At 39.8% G+C, this 27,617-nt stretch overlaps 1 protein-coding gene and 1 pseudogene across 1 annotated transcript; both read left to right on the forward strand.

The window, feature by feature from the left end:
* Positions 1–477: 477 nt before the first annotated feature.
* On the forward strand, positions 478–5,933 carry LOC115416854 (inhibin beta B chain-like; annotated as a pseudogene).
* Positions 5,934–21,781: 15,848 nt separating this feature from the next.
* Positions 21,782–26,521, forward strand: LOC115416857 (non-homologous end-joining factor 1-like; the record flags this gene model as incomplete). The annotated part of the gene is given in 6 exon segments (XM_030130736.1): positions 21,782–21,828; positions 22,575–22,750; positions 23,873–24,080; positions 25,171–25,206; positions 25,208–25,435; positions 26,383–26,521. Coding segments are annotated over 4 exon segments (592 nt in total), but the record flags the coding sequence as incomplete, so codon positions are not given.
* Between the last annotated feature and the right edge of the window lie 1,096 nt (positions 26,522–27,617).

Here is a 27,617-nt window from a genome sequence, read left to right on the forward strand (position 1 = left end):
TATATAGCCAACTTTTGGGTGCGCTTGTTTCGCTCAGTCCGTGTCAGACACCAGGATGGAAACGCAGCTCCGTCCTCCTCTTCCTCCTCCTCCTCCTCCTCCTCTTCCTCCTTCTCCTGCTCTTGCTCTGTCTTGCGCATCGGCACTCCGGCACCAGCGGCCCGGGAGTCACGTGGGATGTTAGTGGAGGATGGACGCGGAGTGACGGACGGACGTCTGGGCTGAAGCGGCTCTGGGTCTGGGGGGGGGGGGGGGGGTTCGGCTGGTGGAAGTACGGATGAAGGAGGTTCAAAGTGTGAGTGTACTCCAGTTTGACTCACTGTGTGATGGAGGTCCCCGCACATGGACTGAGTGCGTCAGACTGAGCCAGTTACGCACGGATCCTCGGCACATTTGGACTGTTTCAGTTTGTTCTCCACAGACTTTCAGACTACAGACGCACACACGCGCACTCCTGTCCTCCTCCGCGGACTCAGAATGAGGCTGTGCGTGTTCCGGCTGGCTCTGCTCGTGGCCGGTGTCCTCTCCATCCGCGGCACCCAGGAGGAGGACGCGGCGGCGCGCACGGTGTCCAGGGACACGGACACCTGCGCGTCCTGCGGCGGCGGCGGGGGGGGGGGTCGGTCAGCCCGGGGAGGAGCCGGACTCCGGGAGGCCGAGCGCGGACTTGATGGAAACCGTGAAGAGGCACATCCTGGGCCGGCTGCAGATGCGGGAGCGGCCCAACATCACGCACCCGGTCCCCAAGGCGGCCATGGTGACGGCCCTGCGGAAGCTGCACGCGGGGAAGCTGCGCGAGGACGGGAGGGTGGAGATCCCCAGTCTGGACGGACACCCGATGAGCAACAAGGAGGAGCTGCTGGAGGACACCTCCGAGATCATTAGCTTCGCGGAGAAAGGTGCGTGATGACGTAGAGAGGTGCGCAACACAGCGGCCGTTTAGCGTCAGTTTAACACTCTGCGTATCCGGCTGCGCCTTTTACGCACACTTTGCACTGCGTCTTAACCCTCCGGTACCCCCCCCCACTAAGCACCAGGTGGGCCTTTGGCGCACACCTGTGGAATAATGTCCAAAAAAACTATCATCCAGTTTGTTTGGAATTCTTTTACACTTTTTTCTATTTCATCAACTTCAGCCGTAAATACAAATACTCAAAAACTGTCACATTTTTAACCCTTTAAATGCCGTGTTTGTCATGGAAACAAACCATTGTTTGGATGCAAAAAACACACAATTTTTTTTTTCAATACACTACATAAAAAGTGGATCACAAAAAATGTTAGAAAAAACTCATTTTTTACAGATAAATGAAAATAAAATTACAAGCACACAACGCACACAAATAAAAAAAGAAAATACAATTATGTTTTACAGATATTTCAGTTTCAGATTCTGCTCAAATGTTCATATTCTATTAGTTGTGAATAGAATGCATATATATATATATATATATATATATATATATATATATATATATATATATATAAACCCACCCAAAACCCACCCAAAAATCCCCCGAAAACCCACCCAAAAATCACCAAAAACCCACCCAAAAATCACCAAAAACCCACCCAAAAATCACCAAAAACCCACCCAAAAATCCCCAAAAAAACCAACCCAAAAATCCCCTGAAAACCCACCCAAAAATCACCAAAAACCCACCCAAAAATCACCAAAAACCCACCCAAAAATCCCCCGAAAACCCACCCAAAAATCACCAAAAACCCACCCAAAAATCACCAAAACCCACCCAAAAATCACCAAAAACCCACCCAAAAATCCCCCGAAAACCCACCCAAAAATCACCAAAAACCCACCCAAAAATCACCAAAAACCCACCCAAAAATCACCAAAAACCCACCCAAAAATCCCCCAAAAAACCAACCCAAAAATCCCCTGAAAACCCACCCAAAAATCACCCGAAAACCCACCCAAAAATCCCCAAAACCCACCCAAAAATCACCCAAAAACCCACCCAAAAATCACCCCAAAACCCACCCCAAAAATCCCCAAAACCCACCCAAAAATCCCCAAAACCCACCCAAAAATCACCAAAACCCACCCAAAAATCACCAAAACCCACCCAAAAATCACCAAAACCCACCCAAAAATCACCCCAAAACCCACCCAAAAACCCACCCAAAAATCCCCCAAAACCCACCCAAAATCACCCCAAAACCCACCCAAAAAACCCACCCAAAAATCCCCAAAACCCACCCAAAAATCACCAAAACCCACCCAAAAATCACCCAAAAACCCACCCAAAAATCACCCAAAAACCCACCCAAAATCACCCAAAAATCACCAAAACCCACCCAAAAATCACCCAAAACCCACCCAAAATCACCCAAAAACCCACCCAAAAATCACCCAAAAATCACCAAAACCCACCCAAAAATCCCCAAAACCCACCCAAAAATCCCCAAAACCCACCCAAAAATCCCCAAAACCCACCCAAAAATCCCCAAAACCAGCCTCAGTTTGGGTTCAGTGCGTCCTTCACCCTCCGGTATCCCGTCTCTTACCAAACACCACTTTTGCTTTTTTCACACACTTGTGGAACAATGCCAAAAAATTTTTTCATACAGTTTGTTTTTAATTCTTTTAAACTTTTTTCTATTTCATCAACTTGAGCCGTAAATAAAAATACCAAACACTCAATAATTGTCACATTTTTAACCCTTTAAATGCTGTGTTTGTAATGGAAACAAACCATTTTTTTGATGCAAAAAACACACACAAATATATTTTTTTCAATATACTCCATAAAAAGTGGATCAGATATTATTTGATTTTTGCAGCCTGGCATATGTCAGTGATTAACTCCAACACTGAATGTTACTGCCAACAGAAGGTACATTGTGCATTTTATTTTATTTTATTTTATTTTATTTTATAATACAACTTGGATGGCTGGGACATTGGATGGGACATGGATGGGACATAAGATTTTTATATATTTTTAAGATTTTTTGAAAAATAATGTTCATATCATTTATTCATTTTACATTCATTTATTCATAGATATTTTTCAGATTTTCATGTATTGCTAAAATTTTTTAAATAATTTTTTATTATCATCTATTCATTTTACATTCATTTATTCATTAATTTTTTAAGAATTGTATATATTTTTAAGATTTTTTTTCCTGGAAGAATTGAATTCCAGCAGAAATCTGCCCAAATCCTAAACACATTTGTATTTGATCCCAACAGGATCTAATGTTCTATCAGCAAATGTTCCAACTGTGTTCAAACTGAACTTCTGTTTTCCAGACATTCCAGTTTCAGATCCTGTTCAAATGTTCACATTCTATTAGTTCACAACGAACATCAGAACAGGATTGGAGTTCAATCCAAACAGAGAAACCAACATGTGCCTCAGACAGAAAAAAGTGCTTTAAGGAGGATTCAAATAAACAGGATTGAATAAAACAGTGTTCAATAATAAATAAAATATAAACAATAAAGAAAAACAAAAAACAAAAATGAACCTCCTCCATATCTGCATTTGAATAAATACCTAAAAATATCCATACTGTACTTTTAAATATCGATACAGTATTGTGAAATGAAATATCATGATATATTGTAGAACCGATATTTTCTAACAGCCCTAGCAGTGGTTAGCACTGGTGCCTCCCAGTAAGAAGGTCCTGGGTTCCATTCCAACACCAGTCCATGGGGGTGGGACCTTTAGTCCATGGGGGTGGGGTCCTTTAGTCCATGGGGGTGGGTCCTTTAGTCCATGGGGGTGGGACCTTTAGTCCATGGGGGTGGGTCCTTTAGTCCATGGGGGTGGGACCTTTAGTCCATGGGGGTGGGTCCTTTAGTCCATGGGGGTGGGTCCTTTAGTCCATGGGGGTGGGACCTTTAGTCCATGGGGGTGGGTCCTTTAGTCCATGGGGGTGGGTCCTTTAGTCCATGGGGGTGGGTCCTTTCTGTGTGGAGTTCACATGTTCTCCCCGTGTCTGCATGGGTTCTCTCTGGTACTCTGGCTCCTCCCACCATCCAAACACATGCACTGATAGGTTAATTGGTTAATCTAATTCACCCATAGGTGTGACTGTGACAGTGATTGTTTGTCTCTATATCAGGGGTGTCAAACATGCGTCCCAGGGCCGCATTTGACCCAAATGGTCCAGTTCAGCCCCTGGGATGTTTTTGCCAAGTGCAAAAATTCCACAGTCTTGAACTGAATTAAACAAAAAAAAAAATATTTAGCTTTAATTAAGGAAAAAATTTCAAATTAAGCAAAAAAAATTAAAAATAAAAATCTTCAATTAAGTAAAAAAAAAAATCTTCAATTAAGCAAAAAACAAACAAACAAACAAACAAAAAAACCTTCAATTAAGCCAAAAAAAATCTTCAATTAAGTAAAAAATCTTGAATTAAGCCAAAAAAAAACCCCAAAAAACTTCAATTAAGTAAAGAAATCTTGAATCAAACAAAAAAAAAATCTCAAATTTAGCAAAAAATCTTAAATTAAGCCAAAAAAAATTCTTCAATTAAGTTAAAAAACATCTTCAATTAAGCCCAAAAAAACTTTTTTTCAATTAAGTTAAAAAAAATTTCAATTAAGCCAAAAAAAAAAAAAAAATCTAGAATTAACAACTTAATTTTTTTCTTTTAGTACGAAAAAAATCCCATTAAATTGTGAAACTCTTTCCATTTCCAAACTCTCCTGTACCAATAAAATGTGACTAACCTGAACAAATGTGTCCAACCTGAAATGTCTGTATTAAATTCAGTCCAGTTTGAACTCTTTTCTTCCTGTTCCTCAGTGTTTAGTGTCTTTGGAGATCTGATCCAGAATGCACATGGACTAATGAGAAGTGGAGGAAGAAGACTGAGAACATTACACTGATTTTTCTTATGTTTTTTTTAATTAGATTTTCAGTTTTTTCAGGGTTTTTTTTTGTTTTGGATAGTTTATAAAAGTGAGTATTTTCATAATTTAATGTTGTTGTTTTTTTTTTTTACACTAAAACAAAGCCATAAATCTGCAGTTGACATTCTTTCTGGGTTCTTCTCTTAGTATTTTTCTGGTCCGCTGCAGATCAAATGTAGCTGAATATGGAACTGAACTAACATGACTTGGACAGTCCTGGTTTAATCGGACTCTCCGGTTTGCTTCGTCCTCAGATGACATTGTGACGTCCCAGTCCAGCTTGTTCTTCCTGATCTCCAGCGAGGGGAACCCAAACCTGTACGTGTCCCAGGCCACCCTCTGGCTCTACTTCAAGTTGGTGCCGCCGTCGTCGCCTCTCCTGGAGGTGCGGGTCCGGCGGAAGGTGACGGTCAAGGTGTACTACCAGGAGCCGGGCCTGGCCAGTAAGTGGAACCTGGTGGAGAAGCGGGTGGAGCTGAAGCGCAGCGGCTGGCGCACCTTCGCCTTGACCGACGCCGTGCGGCTGGTGTTCGAGAAAGGCGACCGGCGGCAGAACCTGGACGTGCGTTGCGAGGGCTGCGAGGCCGACGGCGTGGCGCCCATCCTGTTGAACCGCGACGACGAGTCGCACCGGCCGTTCCTGGTGGTGCGGGCGCGACAGGCCGACGGCAAACATCGCATCCGGAAGCGAGGGCTGGAGTGCGACGGCAGCGGCGGCCTCTGCTGCCGCCAGCAGTTCTACATAGACTTCCGGCTCATCGGCTGGAACGACTGGATCATCGCGCCGTCGGGGTACTTTGGGAACTACTGCGAGGGGAACTGTCCCGCCTACATGGCCGGCGTCCCCGGGTCGGCCTCGTCTTTCCACACGGCGGTGGTGAACCAGTACCGAATGCGAGGGATGAGCCCCGGATCCATGAACTCCTGCTGCATCCCCACCAAACTCAGCACCATGTCCATGCTCTACTTCGACGACGAGTACAACATCGTTAAGCGCGACGTCCCCAACATGATCGTGGAGGAGTGTGGCTGCGCATAAGTGTTCCCTAGGGTGGTCCAACAGTCCTGGCAAAAAATACAGCCTCAGATCACCTCCATTAGAACCTGCATTCGGTTTATGCATTCAAAAGAGGATTTAGGAAAAAACTTGGAAGAAAAACAGATGTTTTACAGGTTGCACAAGTTGCTGAAATTTCCTGTAAATGGACTAATTGTTCATTTTCGGCACAAACGAGCTGAGCTGTAAGAGAAGAGCAGAACTATCAGAACCAAGGTCTGAGGGATTCAGCTGGTCCAGCTCTGCAGTCTTTATTATCAGTCACAGCCATCTGGGCCCCGCCCTCTTCCACCAAAAAAACAGTCTGGAGCTGCAACAAATTACAGAGCTTATAAACTTTTAAAAGTTTTAATCTTTTTTACATTTGATCTGTTCCAACCACTGAATACAACAAACAGAAGTGCAGTGTGGAATGGATTCTGGAGTAGGATTACTCTAAAAGTAAACAGTAAAAGCATTTCATAGTATTTTTGCTAATGGTATATGAAGTACTAATACCAAAATACCAAATTCATGAGGTATTTATTGGAAAAAATAATTTTATTCATCATTGAATTTAGTCTTAAAGCCTATTTCAGACGAAAAAACACACTTCTGTATCTTGGAAGGTAATCTGTTGTAGGATTACCCCAAAAGTACACAGTACTCATACTCATACAGTCGCTCTATGAAAAGTATCACTTTTTATGGAAATGATTCTCTTCCAAACTCAACACTTCCTCCACAGTTCCCAGTTGTTCTGCTCCATATTCTCCTGGAAAATGGACAGAATTACGTGAGTAATAAACAAAGGACGGACAGAACTGTCTGTCTGCGTCTGCGTCTGCATCTGCGTCTGCGTCTGCATCTGCGTCTGCGTCTTTAACCTGGAGCAGAAATGAACCCTTACTTTTGTGGTCTGGAACGCACATTGGCTCCATGCAGCTCATCTATCGTAACTGTCCAATGAGCAGCGCACAAGAAAAACACCAGCGGCTGGTTTGACCACAGTAAAGGGAGGAGCCACTACAAGGAGGAGGAGGAGACGCATGAGGCTCCGGACCAGCCCTGGTCTAGGAATATATGTGTTAAGTAAGGCATACACCAGGTTCATTTCCTGGAATTTTACTAATGCTTATTTTTGACTGTTAATGGATAATACATATGGGCTGCAGCAGCACAAGCAAACAACAAACCGAAAACCAGATCCAAATGTCACATTTGGCTGGTTGGACCCATGAATGCAACTTTTCCACAGCAAGGGAAGCTGCCAACACTTGGTCAAACACTTGCTGTCTTCTTCTACCACCACAGAGATGGAAAACAGAATGTTAAAGTGCTGGAATCACAGTGTCACAGTAAGGCGACTGACTGCTTTAAGATGTGGATGTTCAGAGCGCAGTTCCGCTTGAAAGCATCTGAAGAGCATGGAATGCTGCAGTTCCTTCTGTTTGTGGCAGGTCTGTACATCAGAGCATGGTTTGAAGCCCCGTCACCAGCCAAAGCCCCTGCAGATGATCCTGCATTCCTTCAAAAGCTGTCACAGTCTGAACATTCAGTTGTCAAGAAAGCAGTCTGAACAGCTTTGGTCCACATCTGTGGAACTGGAGTACATATATGGATGAAGTAACTCCGCCCACATCTGTGGAACTGGAGTACATATATGGATGAAGTAACTCCGCCCACATCTGTGGTACTGGAGTACATATATGGATGAAGTAACTCCGCCCACATCTGTGGAACTGGAGTACATATATGGATGAAGTAACTCCGCCCACATCTGTGGAACTGGAGTAAATATATGGATGAAGTAACTCCGCCCACATCTGTGGAACTGGAGTACATATATGGATGAAGTAACTCCGCCCACATCTGTGGAACTGGAGTACATATATGGATGAAGTAACTCCGCCCACATCTGTGGTACTGGAGTGTAGAACTGGTTGTGGTCCATTCTGTGACTCCAGTGTGACACCAGAGCAGAAGCAGCTGATAGTGGACACCATGATGTTACATGCAGGTTCTCTGGGTTCCTCTAAAGCATTGGGATGTCCTTAATCCATCAGATTCTGAAGGAAAGCATCATCGGCAGTAGCTCGTGTTCGAGCATTAGGTCGGTGTCAGAATCACCCTCAGCTGTTCGGGGGGGTGGTGATGTTTGATGTGGCTGCTCAGGCCCAGAGCAGAGCGGAAAAGCCGGGGACACTTTGTGCAGGGCAGGGTGGTGGTGGTCCAGGAAGAAGGAGGAGCCGCTCTTTACGTGGCTGTCTCTTGGCCTGTGCTTCAGAACGTCGTTGAAGCTCCATGCGGGCTGTTCCCTGAATGATGGTGCGCCTCCACACAGTTCGGTCCTCGGCGAGGGTCTCCCAGTTCAGTTGGCACGGTCGATGCTGCAGCAAAGGAGCGAGGCCCTCAGTTGGTCGCAAAATGGACGTTTGGGAGCACCCCTGGGTCTTGTGCCAGTTTGGAGTTGTGAGAACAGGATCTGGCGGGGGAGTGGGGTTGTCGGCGTTCTTCTGACATGTCCTGCCCAACGAAGGCGATGGTGAGCCACAGTGGTCTCGATGCTGGGGAGATTGGCTCGGAGAAGGACGGATTCGTTGGTGACACGGTCTTGCCGTTTGATCTTCAGGAATGTATGGAGTTTGTGCTGTTGGAAGCGCTCCAGCAGATCAGGGCTTCTGTCTCCACCAGCACCATGCGTTTGTTTGAACCTTTGGATCTGCCACAAACATTCGGAACAGTTCCTCCAGTAGACTGGGCTGATGATGCAGACTTTCAGAAGGAGGAGAAAACTGGGCATTCCACTAAAGCTGTCAGTGATGTCACTGACAGAGGGGCGGAGCTTATTCCAGACTTCAACTGTAGCCGAACAACAAATGCAGATCACAAACAGTACTGGCAACAAGTTGTCAAAGAACACAGGAATATTTTTGGTCATTTCAATAAACCAACAGTGGTTGAGGACTTTCTAATGAACATTTTTATGTGAGTGTCAGTTTGATTTGGAGAATAAAATGACAGATTCTTCTGATCTGCCTTCTTCACTTGGACAGTTCTGTTAGAGTATATACAGACATCTGCACCTGTCTGGGACACCTCTGAATATGAATTTGCATAAAATTTGGACTGAAGGAACTTGGTCAGATATGGAACCAAATGCAGGGTTCGAATCCAGAGAATCTGAAAAAAAATTTTTGGACCACCCTAGTAAGTATTCCCATATTTAAGGCGGAACTGGAACTGGGAACACAATATTAAAATGAAAAAGTCATTGTTGAAACAGAATATTTATGGACGTCAGAGAAAATGTTGGCGCACACCCTCATCATATCACACGTATCGACACACTCACATGTATGCCTACACAAAAACCTGTATATATATTTATGTTTGTTGATATATTTTGTATGAGAGCGAGTCGGGCAAATTTACGGAAAAAAAAAAAAAAAAACAGCAACAAAACATGAGCCAATGGAGTATAATGTTACCAACAAAGTCAGAATTTCTGAGATTAAAGTTGGACACATCTGAGAAAAAATTATCAGAATATTCTGAGACTATTAAAAAAAACACACATCTAACAAAGTCACAAATTTATGACAAAGTTCAAGTTGTAAATTTGTATCCTCAAATAAAATAATCTGCAAAAAAATGATTAACGTTTCAAATTTATGAGAAACTGAATACTGTAAATTTACAACTAAGAACTTACACACATACAAGAAATGTGCAGACATAAAAAAGTTATACATTTGCAGAAAAAACTCAAATTGTGACAAACAAGTGGTACATTTCTGAGAAAATTCATAAATCTGTAAGAAACTTTTCTGAAACTTTTCTGATCCAAATCATGAATTTATGTGAAAAAGTTTCAGTAAAATTTAAGTAATATCTTTATGTCAAAACAACAAAATCAAAACTAAAGTCAAATTTGTAAGAAAAGCAGATTTTCCCAGAGATTTGAGGTCAAACTTACAATTTTCCCAAGAAAATACTTGGGAATTCTTTGAGAATACAAAGTTGAAAATGTTGAAAAAATGCAAGAAATTCTCAGAGAACAGTCTCCAGTTGTACAAGATTAAAGTGGAAAAAAAAAGAGTTCATACATTCATACATTTATGAGACAAAACACAAGAAATTCTGATGAATTTTCAGAGATTAAAGTGCTAAATTTGGAAGAAAAAAAAAGATCGAAGTTGAACAAATGCTTAATAAACTCCAAATTTCCACTTTCAATGCCAGAAATCCTGAGTTTTTCTGGAACTATCCCCCTCTTCCACGACTCATGTTTTTTGTGTTTTAACCTGAATTGTCCTGAAAATGCTGTGGTGATTTTGTTGATATTATTTGGTGGAATATGGAAGTCAATCTGTCTCAGATTTTCAATTATAAAAGCCACTGAATTTCTAGCACTGAAATTAAGTATCTGAATTTTTTGTCTCTGAATTCAACTATGTTCATAAATTTAGAATTAAAAAAGAAAATCAGATACTTTATTTCAGTGCCAAAAACTTCAGTGCTAGAAATTCAGTGGCTTTTATTATCATTCAAAATCAGATGAGACAGATTTCCTTCCACAGTGGAAGACATTAGCAAGGCTCCTTTTGAAACAGGGATGTCCAAGTCATTTTAGTTCAGCTTCTAAACTCAGCCCAAAATGGTCTTAAGTCAAACCAGTGAAAGAAATAACAGCTTAATAACCTCGAAATAACAACAATTACACATTTTTCTCTTTGTTTTCTTGCAAAGAAATATCATTAAATTATGAAAATATTCACATTTACAAACAATCCAAACAAAAAAAGATGTGAATAATCTGAAGAAAACCCAAATTTCTCAAGAAAAATAAGTGCAATTTTAACAATATAATGTTTAAACTTATCATTTTAACATGTGCATTACAGATCTACGGTGGCCCAGAGGTGCAACAGCCCAAAAAATTATACATTATAAGGAAAAAAGAGAGAACAGCCCAAAAAATTATACATTATAAGGAAAAAAGAGAGAACAGCCCAAAAAATTATCCACTATAAGAAAAAAAAAAAAAGAGAGAACAGCCCAAAAAATTATCCACTATAAGAAAAAAAAAAGAGAGAGAACAGCCCAAAAAATTATCCACTATAAGAAAAAAAAAAAAAGAGAGAACAGCCCAAAAAATTATCCACTATAAGAAAAAAAAAAAAGAGAGAACAGCCCAAAAAATTATCCACTATAAGAAAAAAAAAAAGAGAGAACAGCCCAAAAAATTATCCACTATAAGAAAAAAAAAAAAAAGAGAGAACAGCCCAAAAAATTATCCACTATAAGAAAAGCTGTTCTCTTTTTTTTCTAATAGTGGATAATTTTTTGGGCTGTTCTCTCTTTTTTTTTTTCTTATAGTGGATAATTTTTTGGGCTGTTGCACCTCTGGGCCACCGTACAGATCAGATCTACAAAGACACAAAACATTTAGTGAAATTGTTAAAATTGCACTTCAATTTTTTTCGTATTCATTTAAGTTATTCACATTTTATTGTTAAACAGTTGTTTGTTCATGTAAATATTTTCATAATATAATGTCTTTTTTTTTTTTTTTTTACATTAAACCGAGAAGAAAATTTGGAGTCTATTATGGTTGATTTATAGATTATTCTGCAATTTTTTTTTTTTACTTGAGATTCCATTTGGTCCGTATGTGGAACCTGAACTAAAACCAGTGGAACATCCTTGAATGTTAACATCTTCAGTGTAAGTTTTTTTGCAAATTTATCCCACGAGCCGGAGTGGAACCTTTGGGGGGGGGGGGGGGGCTTTTGGCCTGCGGGCCTCAGGTTTTACACCCCTGTTTTAAAAGGAAGTGAAGAGTTCTTTACGCTTTGGAAACAATCACCATTCATTAATACTGATACTTTCCCCTCTAGTCTTTACGACGCAGTATTACGGTCGTTAGCGTAGCTTCCGGTTTATTTTAGAGGTGCGTTTTTATCTCGCTTTTGGAACAAACTATGGAAGTCCATCTGTCTCATCAGATTTTCAATTATAAAGCCACTGAATTTCTAGCACTGAATTTTTTTGCACTGAAATTAAGTATCTGAATTTTTTGTCTCTGAATTCAACTATGTTCATAAATTTAGAAATTAAAACAATATAGATACTTCATTTCAGTGCAAAAAAAAAAATCAGATACTTAATTTCAATGTAAAAAAAATTCAGATACATAATTTCAGTACCAAAAATTTGCATACTTAATTTCAGTGCAAAAAAAAAAAAAAAGAAAAATCAGATACTTAATTTTAGTGCAAAAAACGTCAGTGCTAGAAATTCAGTGGCTTTTATAATGAAAATCAGATGAGACAGACTGACTTCCATAATCCTCCATAAAGTTGCCATATGGGCTGGTTTCATGACACCTCACGTCCTCACGCACACTTGGATGTCCAGCCTGTCAGATGTAAATGCCTTTAATCAGCCACATGAGGGCGCCGTCGCCCACAGTCCTTGGAAACATGACAGAAGTGCCGCATTAGCTATGCAATGTATAGACTTTAGCCACCAACAGTGAAAAACTATCACCCATACTTGAAACGTTCAGTGAGGTACGAAGAAGGTCAGAGGTCAGAAAGGAGGCGGGACTAGGCACAGAATTCCTGATTTTATAAAGTATTTCTGTTTACGGTGGAAACGTCTGGACGTCTTTGACTTCAGCAGGATGCTAACGTCCAACATATGCACCAGGAAGCGTCAGCCAGATCGCGTTTACATCCACGTTTTAGCGTCTTCAGTGGTGGATTCACCAAACACAGGAGGTTTAGTACGGCGGCCCAGAGGGGCAACAGCCCAAAAAAAAAAAAAAAGACAACAGCCCCCCCCCCAAAAAAAGACAACAGCCCCAAAAATATTCACTATAAGAAAAAAAAGACAACAGCCCCCCCCAAAAAGAGAACAGCCCAAAAAATTATCCACTATGAGAAAAAAAAAAGAGAACAGCCCAAAAATATATTCACTATAACTAAAGCTGTTGTCTTTTTCTTTCTTATAGTGGATCATTTTTGGGGCTGTCGCACCTCTGGGCCACCGTAATCAATGGTTTGCAGAAACATGTTTTTTTCTGGCGACTGGGTTTGTAATATTTTACCAAAATAAGTTTGTCAGATGTGTTTCGGAAGCAATAAGTGGACTGAACTGCCTTTACGGTGAGTCGACTCTTTCACCAACAGCAGGACTGTTGCCTTTATTAACCCTCCGGTATCCTGTCCTCCAAGGCCCATACTCAGCACCAAGTGGGCCTTTGGTGGCACACTTGTGGAATAATGTCCCAAAAAATTTCATGGTTTTTTTTTTTATTCCTTTACACTTTTTTCTATTTCATCAGCTGGAGCTGTAAATACAAATACCAAATACTCAATAATTGTCACATGTTTTAACCCTTTAAATGCCGTGTTTGTAATGGAAACAAACCATTTTTTTGATGCAAAAAACACAAAAAATAATTTTTTCCAATATACTCCATAAAAGTGGATCACATATTATTAGATTTTTTCATCCTGGCATATGTCAATGATTAACTCCAGCATCGGTTAATTTACATTATTATTATTATTTTGGTGCTAGGTCAAATGTTCAAAAACACTAGCATCTGTCACCACGTGTGTGTAAAATGCACATCTATAAATCAAACTATTAAATATTATAGGTTGATTTATTTTTCTGCTCTAATTGGATTTTATTTTAGTAAATCCAGCTCAGTCCTAATCATACAAATCAAATAATCATTCATTTTACATTTTTTTTTAACCCTTTAAACGATCTCTTTTCATCATGATGTCACTACATTTTTGATGCAAAAAACACAAAATATGTTTGTTTGTGTTTTTTTTTTTTTTTTTTTCAAAATACTCCATAAAAATTGGATTAAATATTATTTGATTTTTGCAGCCTGGCATATGTCAATGATGAACAGCAACATTAACAACATTAATAAATGACTTTAGCCCCTCCCCTCTCACGTGAAGCCCAGATCTCAGTAAAAGCAGGATGTATGCCTTAAAGGCTTTGGATCCAAAACAGTGGTTCTAATGGAGGAAACAGTGCGTTTTCTGCACACTTGGCAGACAGATGATAGTCTGCTCCTTTTCTTTTGTTTACAATGTGCACATTTGAGTTGGTGGACACAGTTTTAAAGATCATGCAAAAATGAACAACTTTTGAATTCTAACCTGATTTAAATTGTGAAAAATAATATGAAGTTTTTGAACATGAAGTGCAAAGTGTGCGTAAAAGGCACACCTGGATACCAGAGGGTTAAATGATAAATGACCAGTTTTGGTTGAGAGAGAAGTTGTCCAAGTATCGCTGCCGTTGCGTAACCATGTGTGGAAACTCAAGCTAACGGGGCTAACTTTGACCCACATGTGAGGCCTGAACGGTGTTTGGTTCTAAATGGATGCTTCCCAGTGGAGTTTGGCACCGTAACACACTTTCAGACACACTTTTCAGACCTCAGTCACTTTGACTTTCATATTTGCAGGTTAAACATCGCAGCCGCCTCCTTCCTGTTCTCCGACATTCGCATTAAAAAACCCAGACCACTTCGGGGCTCTTTGCGTTACCTTTTCCTGCTTCACGTCCGACATTTATACCGACCTCGCCTGCCGCTCAAACCTTTTGCTTCTCTTTTTTTTTTTTTTTTTAATATATATTTTTATTTTATTTTTTTTATTTTTTTATTTTTTTTAATTTAACTGTTTTTTTTTTTTTTTTTAATTTTCTTTTTTTTTTTTTTTTTAATTTATTTATTTATTTATTTTTTCTTTCCTTTTGCTTCTCCTTCAAAGCAATTGGTTGTTAGAATATTTTCACTGAGGATGAGTAGTAAAAATCAAATAAATACTGCCATTGACAAAAAAATGAACAGTTATTTTTATAGAAGCTGAATTGAGCTGTGTTCAGATGTATTCTTCCTGATCATGGAACCAAAGAGGCCGAGCGGTTTAGCTACTGAAAGAAAAGATGTTTTTGTTGTAAAATACTTTGTGACAGAAAAAAACAGAGGCCTAACACTGTATCAGGGTGTAATCTCACTCCATAATCAGATTAATCTCTTTTCTATTTTATACCTAGACGTGGAATATCTCATATTTTTTCATCAGATGACTTAAATATACCCAGAGTTTCTTGTTTTGTTAGCGCTGGTTCCACAGTCCTTTAGAGTTAAAGCACATTTCATTTGACCCCCTGTACAACATGAGTCAAATTTCAATATGCTTTTCAAATATTTGGGTCTTTGTAATTGCTGAAAAATAAATTTCTTATTATACGCATTTGTTGTGGCATCAGTTCCTGGGATGTTTTTACCAAGTGCAAAAATTCCACAGTCTTGAATTGAATTAAGCAAAAAAAAAAAAAAAAATTAGCTTGAATTAAAGAAAAAATCTCAAATTAAGCCAAAAAAAAATCTAGAATGAAAAACTTTTTTTTTTCTTTGTTTTAGTGCAAAAAATCGCATCAAATTGTGAAACTCTTTCCATTTCCAAACTCTCCTGTACCAATAAAATGTGACTAACCTGAACAAATGTGTCCAACCTGAAATGTCTGTATTAAATTCAGTCCAGTTTGAACTCTTTTCTTCCTGTTCCTCAGTGTTTAGTGTCTGTAGATCTGATCCAGAATGCACATGGACTAATGAGAAGTGGAGGAAGAAGACTGAGAAAATTACATTAAATTTTCTTACTTTTTAAATTTAAATTTCAGTTTTTTCAGGGTTTTTTCTAGATAGTTTATAAAAGTAAGTATTTTCATAATTTAATGGGGTTTTTTGCACTGAAACACAGACATAAATTGTGAGTTGTCCTTATTTGTGGGTTCTTCTGCTCTTGTTTTCCTGGTCCGGTCCACTGCAGGTTAAATTTAGCTGAATATGGAACTGAACTCAGATGAGTCGGACAGCCCTGGGTTACACGATGACATTTGTTAAAAAGAAAATTTTAAAAAAATGTAAAAACCAAATGAGCTGCAGACGAGCAGCAGCCGAAGCGACCTTTGACCTTTGACCTCAGAGCTCATGTGACACGTGTGGGTCTGCAGTTCACACATGAGCTGTAAATGGGTTTCATCAGAAAAAACTGTGGAGTGGATTCTATTCTGCACATTCTGCTGAGTTGATGGAACTGAAGTGGATCCAAATGTTCCAGTGGCGCCATCTTCTGCCCAAATGGAATAACTACATGTATGTGCCTTTAAAACCACCTTTGGATTTTCATGGAAACAGGAATTTATGGAAGTTCATCTGTGTCATCAGATGTTGAATAATAAAACTATTGAATTTGTAGCACTGAATTTTTTTTTTTTTTTTAATTTTATTTCATTTTTGCTGCACTGAAATTAAGTATCTGAATTTTTTTTGCACTGAAACTAAGTGTGATTTTTCCCCCTTATTTTTCAAGTATTTTGCTCATTTTCTTCTCACTTTAGAAATATTTGTTCACTTTCATGCTTTGTTTCAAAGTTTTTTGGTTCATGTTTTTCATTATTTTTAAGTATTTTGCTCATTTACTCCTGTATCTTAAAAATACAGGAACAATCTGTCAAATAAACTGAAAATTCTGTTAAATTCCAGGTTTTTTTTACAGTGTAGAAGTCCATTAAAGGTCACTGCGGAACCTTTCCATCTTCAGGTGGAACTGAAGACCCTTTCCTCCACTTCCACCTCAGTCGTTTGGATCGATCAATGACGAACCAGGGTTTGAGTCTCACTCTTTAGAACATTCTGAAGTCCACCAGGACCAGGGTTCTGGTCTCTTCTGAGCTCGTACCATTTTAAGGTCCACCACCCAAAGCACAGATACAAGACCTCCAGAATGAGCCAGACCTCACAGCGGTCTCAGTAGCTCAGTCTGGTGAGACCCTTATCAGGTCCCAAATGAACCTGGGTTCAAGTCTCACAGGTTACTCCAAGTCTTTAAAAGCCCACCACCCAATTAGTCGACTTAAAACCTTTAAAGTAACAGGATTAGCTAGTCCAGCCTCAGTGGTTCAGGCTGCTAGAACATTTACCAGGTACCAGATGGACCTGGGTTCAAGTCTCATGCATCTCCTAGTGTTTTACAGTCCTCCACCCAAACAGTCGACTTAAAACCTTCAAAGTCAGCAGGCTGTCCACCGGCCTCAGTGGTTCAGGCTGGTACCAGATGGACCTGGGCTGGGTCCTCAGGAGTCTCCTCGTGTTCTGCAGTCCTCCACCCACACGGTGGACTTCAAAGCCCACAGAAAACTGCCTCTGTTGGTGCGGGTGGCGTCGTTGGCGTGCGTAAGTGGTCAGTGATGCAGGACCGGTTCCATTCCCACTCCCAGCGGTGGTCCTGGAGCTACAAAGGGTCCTGACGGGAGGGGTCGGAGGGGACATGTAGTCGCCCCTCCGAAAGTTGAGGAGATAAAAGCAGGGGGTTATGGGAGTGGAGACAAGAAGCAGCTGAAAGTTTCCCAACAGACCACGGAACCGACTGTACGTTCATGAAGACACATGACAGAGCTTTAAGTTCATGTTCAAAGTTCCTCATGTTTCTTCATCAGGAACTTTGAATGAATGAACATGAACTTCCAGTGGGTTCCATGGTCTGTTGGTAAACTTTCAGCTGCTTCTTGTCTCCACTCCCATAATCCCCTGCTTTTCTCTTTGTTTAGACTGGACTGGCTACTCCTGTTACTTTAAAGGTTGGATGTGTGCGAACTGGGTGGTGGGCTTTAACCCTGTCATGTGTGAATTATGAGAACCGTAGTCAAAATTTTTGTTGGAGTGTTTTTTTCCTCTTTAGGCATGAAGAAACAATGCCACTGAATTTTTTAAATGAATCTATTTTTCATGGAGTTCAAAAGCGTCCACTCAGCTGGACGGCAGGGGTTTAATTTCTGAAGCAAAGGAACATGGATTTAAAACACAATAACAGAAAATGATCAACTGTGTGAAAACTCTGAAATCAAAAGCTTTTTAATGCAGACAATCGGATGTTTTCTCACGTTTGAACATCATCTAATACTAGTTATTACTCACTTCATGGAGATAATACACAAAAAACCCTTTTTGTTTAAAAAAAAAACAACTGGTTAATTACAGTCTAATAACAATAAAAAGCATCTGACTTCCACTCAAACATGTTCGTGCAGATCAGGTGTTCGTGGCCGGTTGATAGGTTCATTATTTTAGATTTTTCTTCTTCTTCTTTTTTTTTTTTTTTTAATTTATTTTTGGTTTCTGTTGGATTTTCTTCCCAGTTTGGTTTATTGTGGCCACACCCCCTTTTGGGGTCTAATGAGGCTGATTGGCTCACAGCTGTGTTCCACACAGAGCAGAGCAGGACTGGGCTGAACAGAAGTGAGGAGAGCACAAACAACATGTGAGCTGGATGATTTTGAACAAATATCAGGCTGGACAGTCATGTGGAATGGGTTGGATTTTTTGTTGTTAAAGCACAGTTTGGTTCACATGCCTGTTATTATTCACTGGATGAGTGGGGAGTGTGCACCCTTGGTAGGCGGAGCAAAGTATGTGTTCATGAACTGTAGTGGCATGTGTTGGTCTTTAGTTTGTTCTTTTGTTTCAAATGTGTGCATTAAACTAGTTTGAATTATGAGTAATATGTCCTGTTGTAATGTCTGTGTTTTTAAAGAAAATGTAACCTGAGTAAACTTTGTAAAATAACTTCTGGACAAATGTTTGTGTTTTAGTTTCAGGTGCATGATGATGAAACAGACAGTTGCACCAGCTGAACTCTGCCACGTCAGGTTTGTGCAGAACAGCAGAGTTCCAGGAACGGTCAGTGTCTGAGATGATGCATGAGCGTCGGCTGATACGGAACCAAGGCAAGGCAGGTTTATTTCTACGTCACAGTTCATGTACAAGACGATTCAAAGTGCTTTCCATAAAACATTAAAAGTATTACAGCAAGGACGCAATAAAACCAGATAAACAGAAACACTTTAAGCTTAAAGGAAACGATGCAGATCTGAACGGATGAACAAAAACTCCATTCAAATGCAGCTGAGAAACTAGAACCAAACCCATGAATATATAAGAGACGAGCTGGAGAAGAACTGGCCACTGGAGTGACCACTGGAGTGACCACTGGAGTGACCACTGGAGTGACCACTGGAGTGACCACTGTGCATGAAAGGGGTAAAAAATATATATATATATTGAAAATAAATAAAAGAATAAAAAATTCCAAATTGAAAATAAAAAAAAATTAAATTAAATTAATTAAATTAAAACAAAAATTAAAAACCAATACATAAATGAATGAATGAATAAATAAATAAATGAATAAATAGTCCTCTTTGTAAATCCCAGCTGGACTGACTGGACAGATCCTGACCCTTTGTGCAGTAATCTACACCTGGGTTTCCTGCCTCTGTCCACAATAAGAGACATTCTATCGACTAAATGTCCTCTAACATTAACCTGAGGACAGAAAACTATTACTGGATCAAAAACTAATTAATTTTAGTGAAAAAAAAAGAAAAAAAAGACTCTGTTTGAATGTCTGAGGTCGACAGAAATCTGTGATGGAGCCAAAAACCGTTGGAAACCAGTGAACTATTTGATCAGAAGCACAATGGAAATGATTTCAGGCAAGTCCAAAGCAATTCACAATAAAGTCAAACGTAATAAACACTAAACTGAACCAAACTCTGTATGAACTTCTCTGTACAACATGTTCATTTTGATTATTTTATATTTATTTTGTTACATTTTGGTTAATTTTCTTGCTCTTTTTTGTTCATTTTGTTGATTTTTTAATATAGTTTGTTGCTTATTTGGTTCATTCATTTATTCATTCATTTTCTGAACCTGTTTTCTCCTCACTAGGGTCATGGGGGTCTCTTGGAGCCTATCCCAGCTACATAGGGGCGAAGGCGGGGTACACCCGGACTAGTCACCAGCTCATCTCAGGACTGAACATATACAGACAAACAATCACTGTCACATTCACACATGTGGGCAATTTAGATTAACCAATTAACCTATTAGTGCATGTGTTTGGATGGTGGTTATTTGGCTCATTTTGATTATTTTAATTTATTTGTTATATTTTTTGTTAATTTTCATTTCATTTCAGTTCCACATTCAGCCCAATACGATATAAAGTAGGCCAGACCGGTTAAAATAATATAAATAATAGAGTAAGAACTTATTCTAAATGATGTCAACTCCAAGTTTTGTTGATGTTTTTAAGTGAAAAAAAGTTAAATCACATAATGAGAATGTTTACATCTACGAACTTTACGAGAATTTGTAAGAAAAATGAGAGGAAATTTGAAAATTTTACACTTTAGTTGATTTTACACATGTGCATCACATCACAATGGATCTACAAATACACAACTTCAGACTTTTCTCTATGTTTTACAGCGAAAAAAGTACATTTCCATTCTGAACAGGTTTACATGTACAAACTACCCTGTCAAACAATGGGAATAACAGGAACAAACGGACCACATTAGAGTCATTTGAACACTATTCTGCCTCAGTTGATCATTTCCACATGTTCATTAGAACGTACAGATCACAGTGGATCTACAAACACACACAACATTTAAGAACAGACAGAATGTTGATAAAATTGCCCTTTGTTCTTCACATTCACAGAAAACTGGGAGTTCAGCTTTAATCCATGATTAGTGCAGTTGGTCCAGTTGTCCACCAGAGGGAGCCCTTCTACACTTACTGTGGGAAGGAAACGCACACACAACAACTACACACATTTCCGCTTCTTCCTACAAAATAAAAGTTGCGTACCGTAGTAAAACCTCCTCTTCACACACAGGATACAAATAGTATTTATATCCCGACATGTTATTTTTATAGTGATTATAGAACTGAACTAAATGACAATAGCTAAACAAAATGCCCGTGAGTGTTAAAGTCATGGAAATACAGCAGCGTTCAGCTAGCACCGTTAGCATTATGTCGCTAATTTCCTACAAACCGAAATATTCAAATAACTTTAAAAACCCTCCTCACATGTAGTCTACTTCAGTATATCAGCTGTAAAAACACACAATGAGCTGCTGAATATTTTTACATTAACACAAAACAGAGGGGGTGGGGCCAGAGCTTGTGAAGAAAGTCAACAAACACTGTGTACATGGTACTAGGAGTACATCAGAAGAACATGTAGATCATCTGCTTTGGTTCTGTCCCTTCTCAAATATTTTCATGCAAGATGTCCTTTTTTATTTGTTAAAATATAGTTTCTGATTTTTCTTTTACTTATTCAAAAATATTGTTTGGTATCTGCTCATATCCTGCCAACAAATCAGATCAATATTACATAATCAATCTAATTCTATTTTGGCCAAATACCACATTCACAAATCCAAATTCTCCAATCTCAAACCTTTTTTAATGTTTAAAATTGAGTTTACCCAGTTCAAATATTCAGTATTCTGAAAATAGAAAAGTCATCAAACCGCTGATTTATGGAACAGATTTGAACTTTGTGTCATTTGATGTATTATTTTATTTACATGTTTTGTCCCCTGGCTAATGTTCTGTTCTGTTTATGTCGTGTTATTATATTAATATTGCATTGTACTTTGTATAACAATAAATAAATAAATACATAAATGGGGGGGGGTCCTGCCCCACCCCTTTCTTTCCTCCATAATCTGCACTCTTTATATTATTTCCATGGTTGTTGATGTCTCTGTATGTAATCCTGATTTTATCCGTGCCTTTGAATGTTGTTCTTCTTTTTTTCCTGATGCCAAGTTGTTTGTATCTGTGTATTTTTAATTTAAAAAAAAATTAAAAAGTTTGTTACTTCCGGTTTAAGCGGAACTTTTGTTCATGGTCGCTTGTTTGAGGTCGGTGTGGGACTACTTCCGGCAACAGGAACTGGGAAGGACAGCTCCTGTTTCTTGGTGAGTTTTTCAGAGCTAATGAATGAGATGGTTACAGAATCCTCCCAGTCGCACTTGTAATTCTATTTACATTTTACACGGACAGAAAACAAAGTTTACTGTCGCGTGGATCCTCGTTCTCAGTTGTTTCAAATCATAAACGAAGCAGACTTTCCCTCTGAGTTCAGCTTTTAAAGCTTAAATGTGTTTTAGAATCGTCCTTGTTTCTTAAAGTAGATGGAACGGTAAAATACTGAGTTTTTAGACAGGAACCTGGTGGAGTTGGTGAAATATTTTAGATAGAACACATGATCATTGAACCATATTAGTTGTGTCTTATTTTAGTGATTTTACTTTTACCTGCTGTGTTCAACTCCACCCACCATGGAGTCACTTCTACTGCATTTGTAATTTAATCTGCGCCGAATGGAAGAACAAGTCCACCTCCTTCATGTAGTGTCTAAAGTTTGTAGATGGGTGGAATTAAAGTCCTTGTAAAATGCAGTGAAATGTTAAAGTGAAGTGTTTTCAGTGGACTCTGGTGTGTGCTGTTGCATGCCAGGCCTTGTCCCTCTGACCAAAGGCATCCAGCTGGAGCTGTGGGGGGGGGGGGGGGGGGGGGGGCTCTAGGCCTCTTCTCATACACTTACTGATTTGTCGTTTTTTTTTTTTTTTTGTGATTTCCAAATTGGCATGAGTCAAACCTTTAAATGTGCAGTGTGTTTTCAAATGGAAACTGACGACAAATGCTTGTGTTTTTTCCCCAGAGCCGGAGCACGAGCTGCTGCTGTGGCCCCCCCCCCCCACCAAGGTGGTGATTCTGCAGCCTGGACCAAGTCTGGAACCGGCTCCATCTGATCTGGATCCAGGGCTTTTGGGGGTGAACCCGGCTCCATCTGATCCAGATCCAGGGCTTTGGGGGGCGCATTCCACAGAGACAGAGGTGAGTGATTTAAAAAAATGACACGGATGAAAAAAAAGAAAAAAAAAGGCTTTTGGGCATTTTAAACTAGTAATAGTACTAGTTTTAAACTAGTAATAGTACTAGTTTTAAACTGGTAGTAGTAGTACTAGTTTTAAACTGGTAGTTGTACTAGTTTTAAACTGGTAGTAGTACTAGTTTTAAACTGATAGTAGTACTAGTTTTAAACTGATAGTTGTACTAGTTTTAAACTGATAGTTGTACTAGTTTTAAACTGGTAGTAGTACTAGTTTTAAACTGATAGTAGTACTAGTTTTAAACTGATAGTTGTACTAGTTTTAAACTGGTAGTAGTACTAGTTTTAAACTGATAGTTGTACTAGTTTTAAACTGGTAGTAGTACTAGTTTTAAACTGATAGTTGTACTAGTTTTAAACTGGTAGTAGTACTAGTTTTAAACTGATAGTAGTACTAGTTTTAAACTGATAGTTGTACTAGTTTTAAACTGGTAGTAGTACTAGTTTTAAACTGATAGTAGTACTAGTTTTAAACTGATAGTAGTACTAGTTTTAAACTGATAGTTGTACTAGTTTTAAACTGGTAGTAGTACTAGTTTTAAACTGATAGTAGTACTAGTTTTAAACTGATAGTAGTACTAGTTTTAAACTGATAGTTGTACTAGTTTTAAACTGATAGTTGTACTAGTTTTAAACTGGTAGTAGTACTAGTTTTAAACTGATAGTTGTACTAGTTTTAAACTGGTAGTAGTACTAGTTTTAAAACTGATAGTTGTACTAGTTTAAACTGGTAGTAGTACTAGTTTTAAACTGATAGTAGTACTAGTTTTAAACTGATAGTTGTACTAGTTTTAAACTGGTAGTAGTACTAGTTTTAAACTGATAGTTGTACTAGTTTTAAACTGATAGTTGTACTAGTTTTAAACTGGTAGTAGTACTAGTTTTAAACTGATAGTTGTACTAGTTTTAAACTGGTAGTAATACTAGTTTTAAACTGATAGTTGTACTAGTTTTAAACTGGTAGTAGTACTAGTTTTAAACTGGTGCTACTTCTATTTTCCTCCTGCGTTGTTTCAGGTTGAATTTGTCTTTTTTTTTTTTGGTTGAATTTGTCTTTTGTCGTCCAGTGCACGTGTTGGTGATGTCATGGCGTGTGACGGCGCCTGTGCGGAGCTCCGCCTCCTCCACAGTCCGTGGCTTCCTGTTTACATCGGCGGATTCCGCTTCCTGTCCAAGAGCTGGTTCGGGTCGTCCGAGTACCACGTCCTGCTGACGGACATGAAGTGTGTGTGGGAGGAGAGGATGGGGACCGCCCACATCCAGGAGCGAGCTCAGGTCACCATGGTTACGCTTTTATTTGGATTTAGTCTGTCAGTAGGTGAAGAAATGAAGGAAATAAAAGAAAAATAGGAAAAAATAAGACATTCTTTAGTTTAGTGGTATACACAGGGTGGGGAAGCAAAATGTACAATATTTGAGGCAGGGATTGAAAGACAGTGTATGACCAATTAGTTTATTGAAAGTCATGAGAATTTATTTGCCACAAGAAAATGTCCATAATAGAAAATGTTTTTATTCTATGTGTTCCTCCTTCTTTCTCAATAACTGCCTTCACACGCTTCCTGAACCTTGCGCAAGTGTTCCTCAAATATTGGGGTGACAACTTCTCCCATTCTTCTTTAATAGTATCTTCCAGACTTTCTGGTAATAGTTTTGCTCATAGTCATTCTATTCTTTCCATTATAAACAGTCTTTATGGACACTCCAACTATTTTTGAAATCTCCTTGGTGTGACGAGTGCATTCAGCAAATCACACACTCTTTGACGTTTGCTTTCCTGATTACTCATATGGGCAAAAGTTTGTGAAAAGGTATGGATAATAGTGTTAGGTATGATTATGACATCAGTATATGTTTGGGTTCAAAACAACTGACGTAGTGTCTGCTGAGAAAAAACAACTAAATGTTCAGTGTACATTTGGCTTCCACACCCTGTATATATATATATATACATATATACATGCCAAATATACACATTCAGACACAATTAGAACAAACAATTTATACAGTATGCACTAGACTATATATTATTAATATGATAATGAAGGAAATATACATAAGTATGTATATGTACTATGAACTGTTAACATGACAATCAACTATAGTACATATACCTTTAGTACTCTTATTTATGTACATATGTATAAAGCTCTAAATACACACACACACATATATATATATATGTAATATGCATACGAAGACACAATTACAACAGCAATTTGTATTATCAATATGATAATTTAAAGAAAGATATATAAATAAGTATATAAATGTATATGTACTAGTGTTACCTAATTGCTTATATATATAAATATAAATAAGTCCATCCATCCTAAATGAAGGCGTTCCTCTTTTGTGTCCTCAGGAGTTAAACCGGCGTTTACGAGCTCCGGTCTCTGCGTTTTTTTTCCCATCTACGCCAAGTGGCCGAGCCGTGTCTGACAGGAAGCAGCGAGCTCCGCCTCCTCCACCCCGAGGCTCAGATGTCCTTAAGGCGTCAGGAGGGCGGGAACATCCACCTGAAGCTGAAGAGCGAGCTGGGGGGGCTGCCCTTCCACTGGGAGTTCCACTGCAGCCCCGCACCCGTCACTGTGGTACGCTCCACTGCAGCCCCCGCACCCGTCACTGTGGTACGCTCCACTGCAGCCCCCGCACCCGTCACTGTGGTACGCTCCACTGCACCCCCCGCACCCATCACTGTGGTACGCTCCACTGCAGCCCCGCACCCGTCACTGTGGTACGCTTCACTGCAGCCCCGCACCCGTCACTGTGGTACGCTCCACTGCAGCCCCGCACCCGTCACTGTGGTACGCTCCACTGCACCCCCCGCACCCGTCACTGTGGTACGCTCCACTGCACCCCCGCACCCGTCACTGTGGTACGCTCCACTGCACCCCCGCACCCGTCACTGTGGTACGCTTCACTGCAGCCCCGCACCCGTCACTGTGGTACGCTCCACTGCACCCCCCGCACCCGTCACTGTGGTACGCTCCACTGCACCCCCGCACCCGTCACTGTGGTACGCTCCACGCTTGGGACGGCTACATGTTTGTTGGACAGCTGTTTCTGTGGCAGCTTCCAGAGGAATTTTTCTACTGTTTAACTCTTCCAAAGTGATTGATCATTATTTATTATAATATTCTCCTCCACATTTTGTGTTTTTCAGGTAGTTTCTTACATTTAATTCACTGAACATGTGGGTGTTCATGAAAACTCAGCATAAAATTCAAAGGTTATTCTATCAAAACAGAGAAAAGTGAAGGAAAAGCAACTTTTTCAGCAAATCTATCTGGAACTGAAATGAACCAAGTGTCCCCATCCACTGTTTTTGATCCACCTCCATGGGTTTGTGCATTTCATCGATTAAAAGAATTGTTAAATCAACAAAATATGCAGCAAAAATGAACACAATAAGCAATAATTGAACAAAATTTATCAAAATATAGAACAAAACTTATTTAAATATACACCAAAAATGAACAAGATAAGCATGAATTCAACAAAACTGTGTGTGTGTGTGGTTCTTCTGTTTTGAATGTAACCTGTGGTTCTGTGGTTGGATGCGGTTCTCCTACAGGCCTGTGCTCAGCTGCTGCGCCCCCTGTTCTCAATCAGTGTTGTGCTGCAGCGGCAGGTGGAACAGCTGGGTTCCCTGTTGGTCCAAAAGGACAAGGAGATCCAGGACTACAGGGAGAACGGAGCTACACTGAGCAGAGGTACTGTACAGAACACACACAGAACACACACTGAAGCACACAGAACACACACAGAACACACACTGATGCACACAGAACACACACAGAACACACACAGAACACACACTGATGCACACAGAACACACACAGAACACACACAGAACACACACTGAAGCACACAGAACACACACAGAACACACACAGAACACACACTGAAGCACACAGAACACACACAGAACACACACAGAACACACACTGATGCACACAGAACACAGAAATTGTACAACACATGGAATACATAGAATACACAAAACATGTAGAACACACAGAACATATAGAACATAGTTAACCCCTTATCTTGAGAACTATTTTTTCCAAACTTCCAAATGTTTGTTGTTTTTTTTGTCTTCCTTAAACTGATGTCTTTCCATTTATTCTCATCTTTTCCTTTGCTTTTTCTATTGGTTCAGTTTAAATCTGTATTTTTCCTTTATTTAATTCACTGATCATGTAGATGTCTGTTAAGGTGCTGAAGACTTTCATGAGCAGTGTTTCCTCAGATCTGTCCATCCTCAGTGTTTCCTCAGATCTGTCCATCCTCAGTGTTTCCTCAGATCTTCCATCCTCAGTGTTTCTCAGGTCTGTCCATCCTCAGTGTTTCCTCAGATCTGCCATCCTCAGTGTTTCCTCAGGTCTGTCCATCCTCCAGTGTTTCCTCAGATCTGTCCATCCTCAGTGGTTTCCTAAGATCTGTCCATCCTCAGTGTTTCCTCAGATCTGTCAATCCTCAGTGTTTCCTCAGATCTGTCCATCCTCAGTGTTTCCTCAGATCTGTCCATCCTCAGTGTTTCCTCAGGTCTGTTCCATCCTCAGTGTTTCTCAGGTCTGTCCATCCTCAGTGTTTCCTCAGATCTGTCCATCCTCAGATCTGTACCATCCTCCGTGTTTCCTCAGATCTGCTCATCCTCAGTGTTTCCTCAGATCTGTCCATCCTCAGTGTTTCCTCGTTTCTGTCAATCCTCACAGTGTTGCCTCAGATCTGTTCCATCCTCCCAGTGTTTCACTCAGATCTGCTCCATCCTCAGTGTTCCTCAGATCTGTCCATCCTCAGTGTTTC

The sequence above is a fragment of the Sphaeramia orbicularis genome, unplaced genomic scaffold (genome assembly GCF_902148855.1).
Source record: "Sphaeramia orbicularis unplaced genomic scaffold, fSphaOr1.1, whole genome shotgun sequence".
In the NCBI taxonomy this organism is placed as follows: domain Eukaryota; kingdom Metazoa; phylum Chordata; class Actinopteri; order Kurtiformes; family Apogonidae; genus Sphaeramia; species Sphaeramia orbicularis.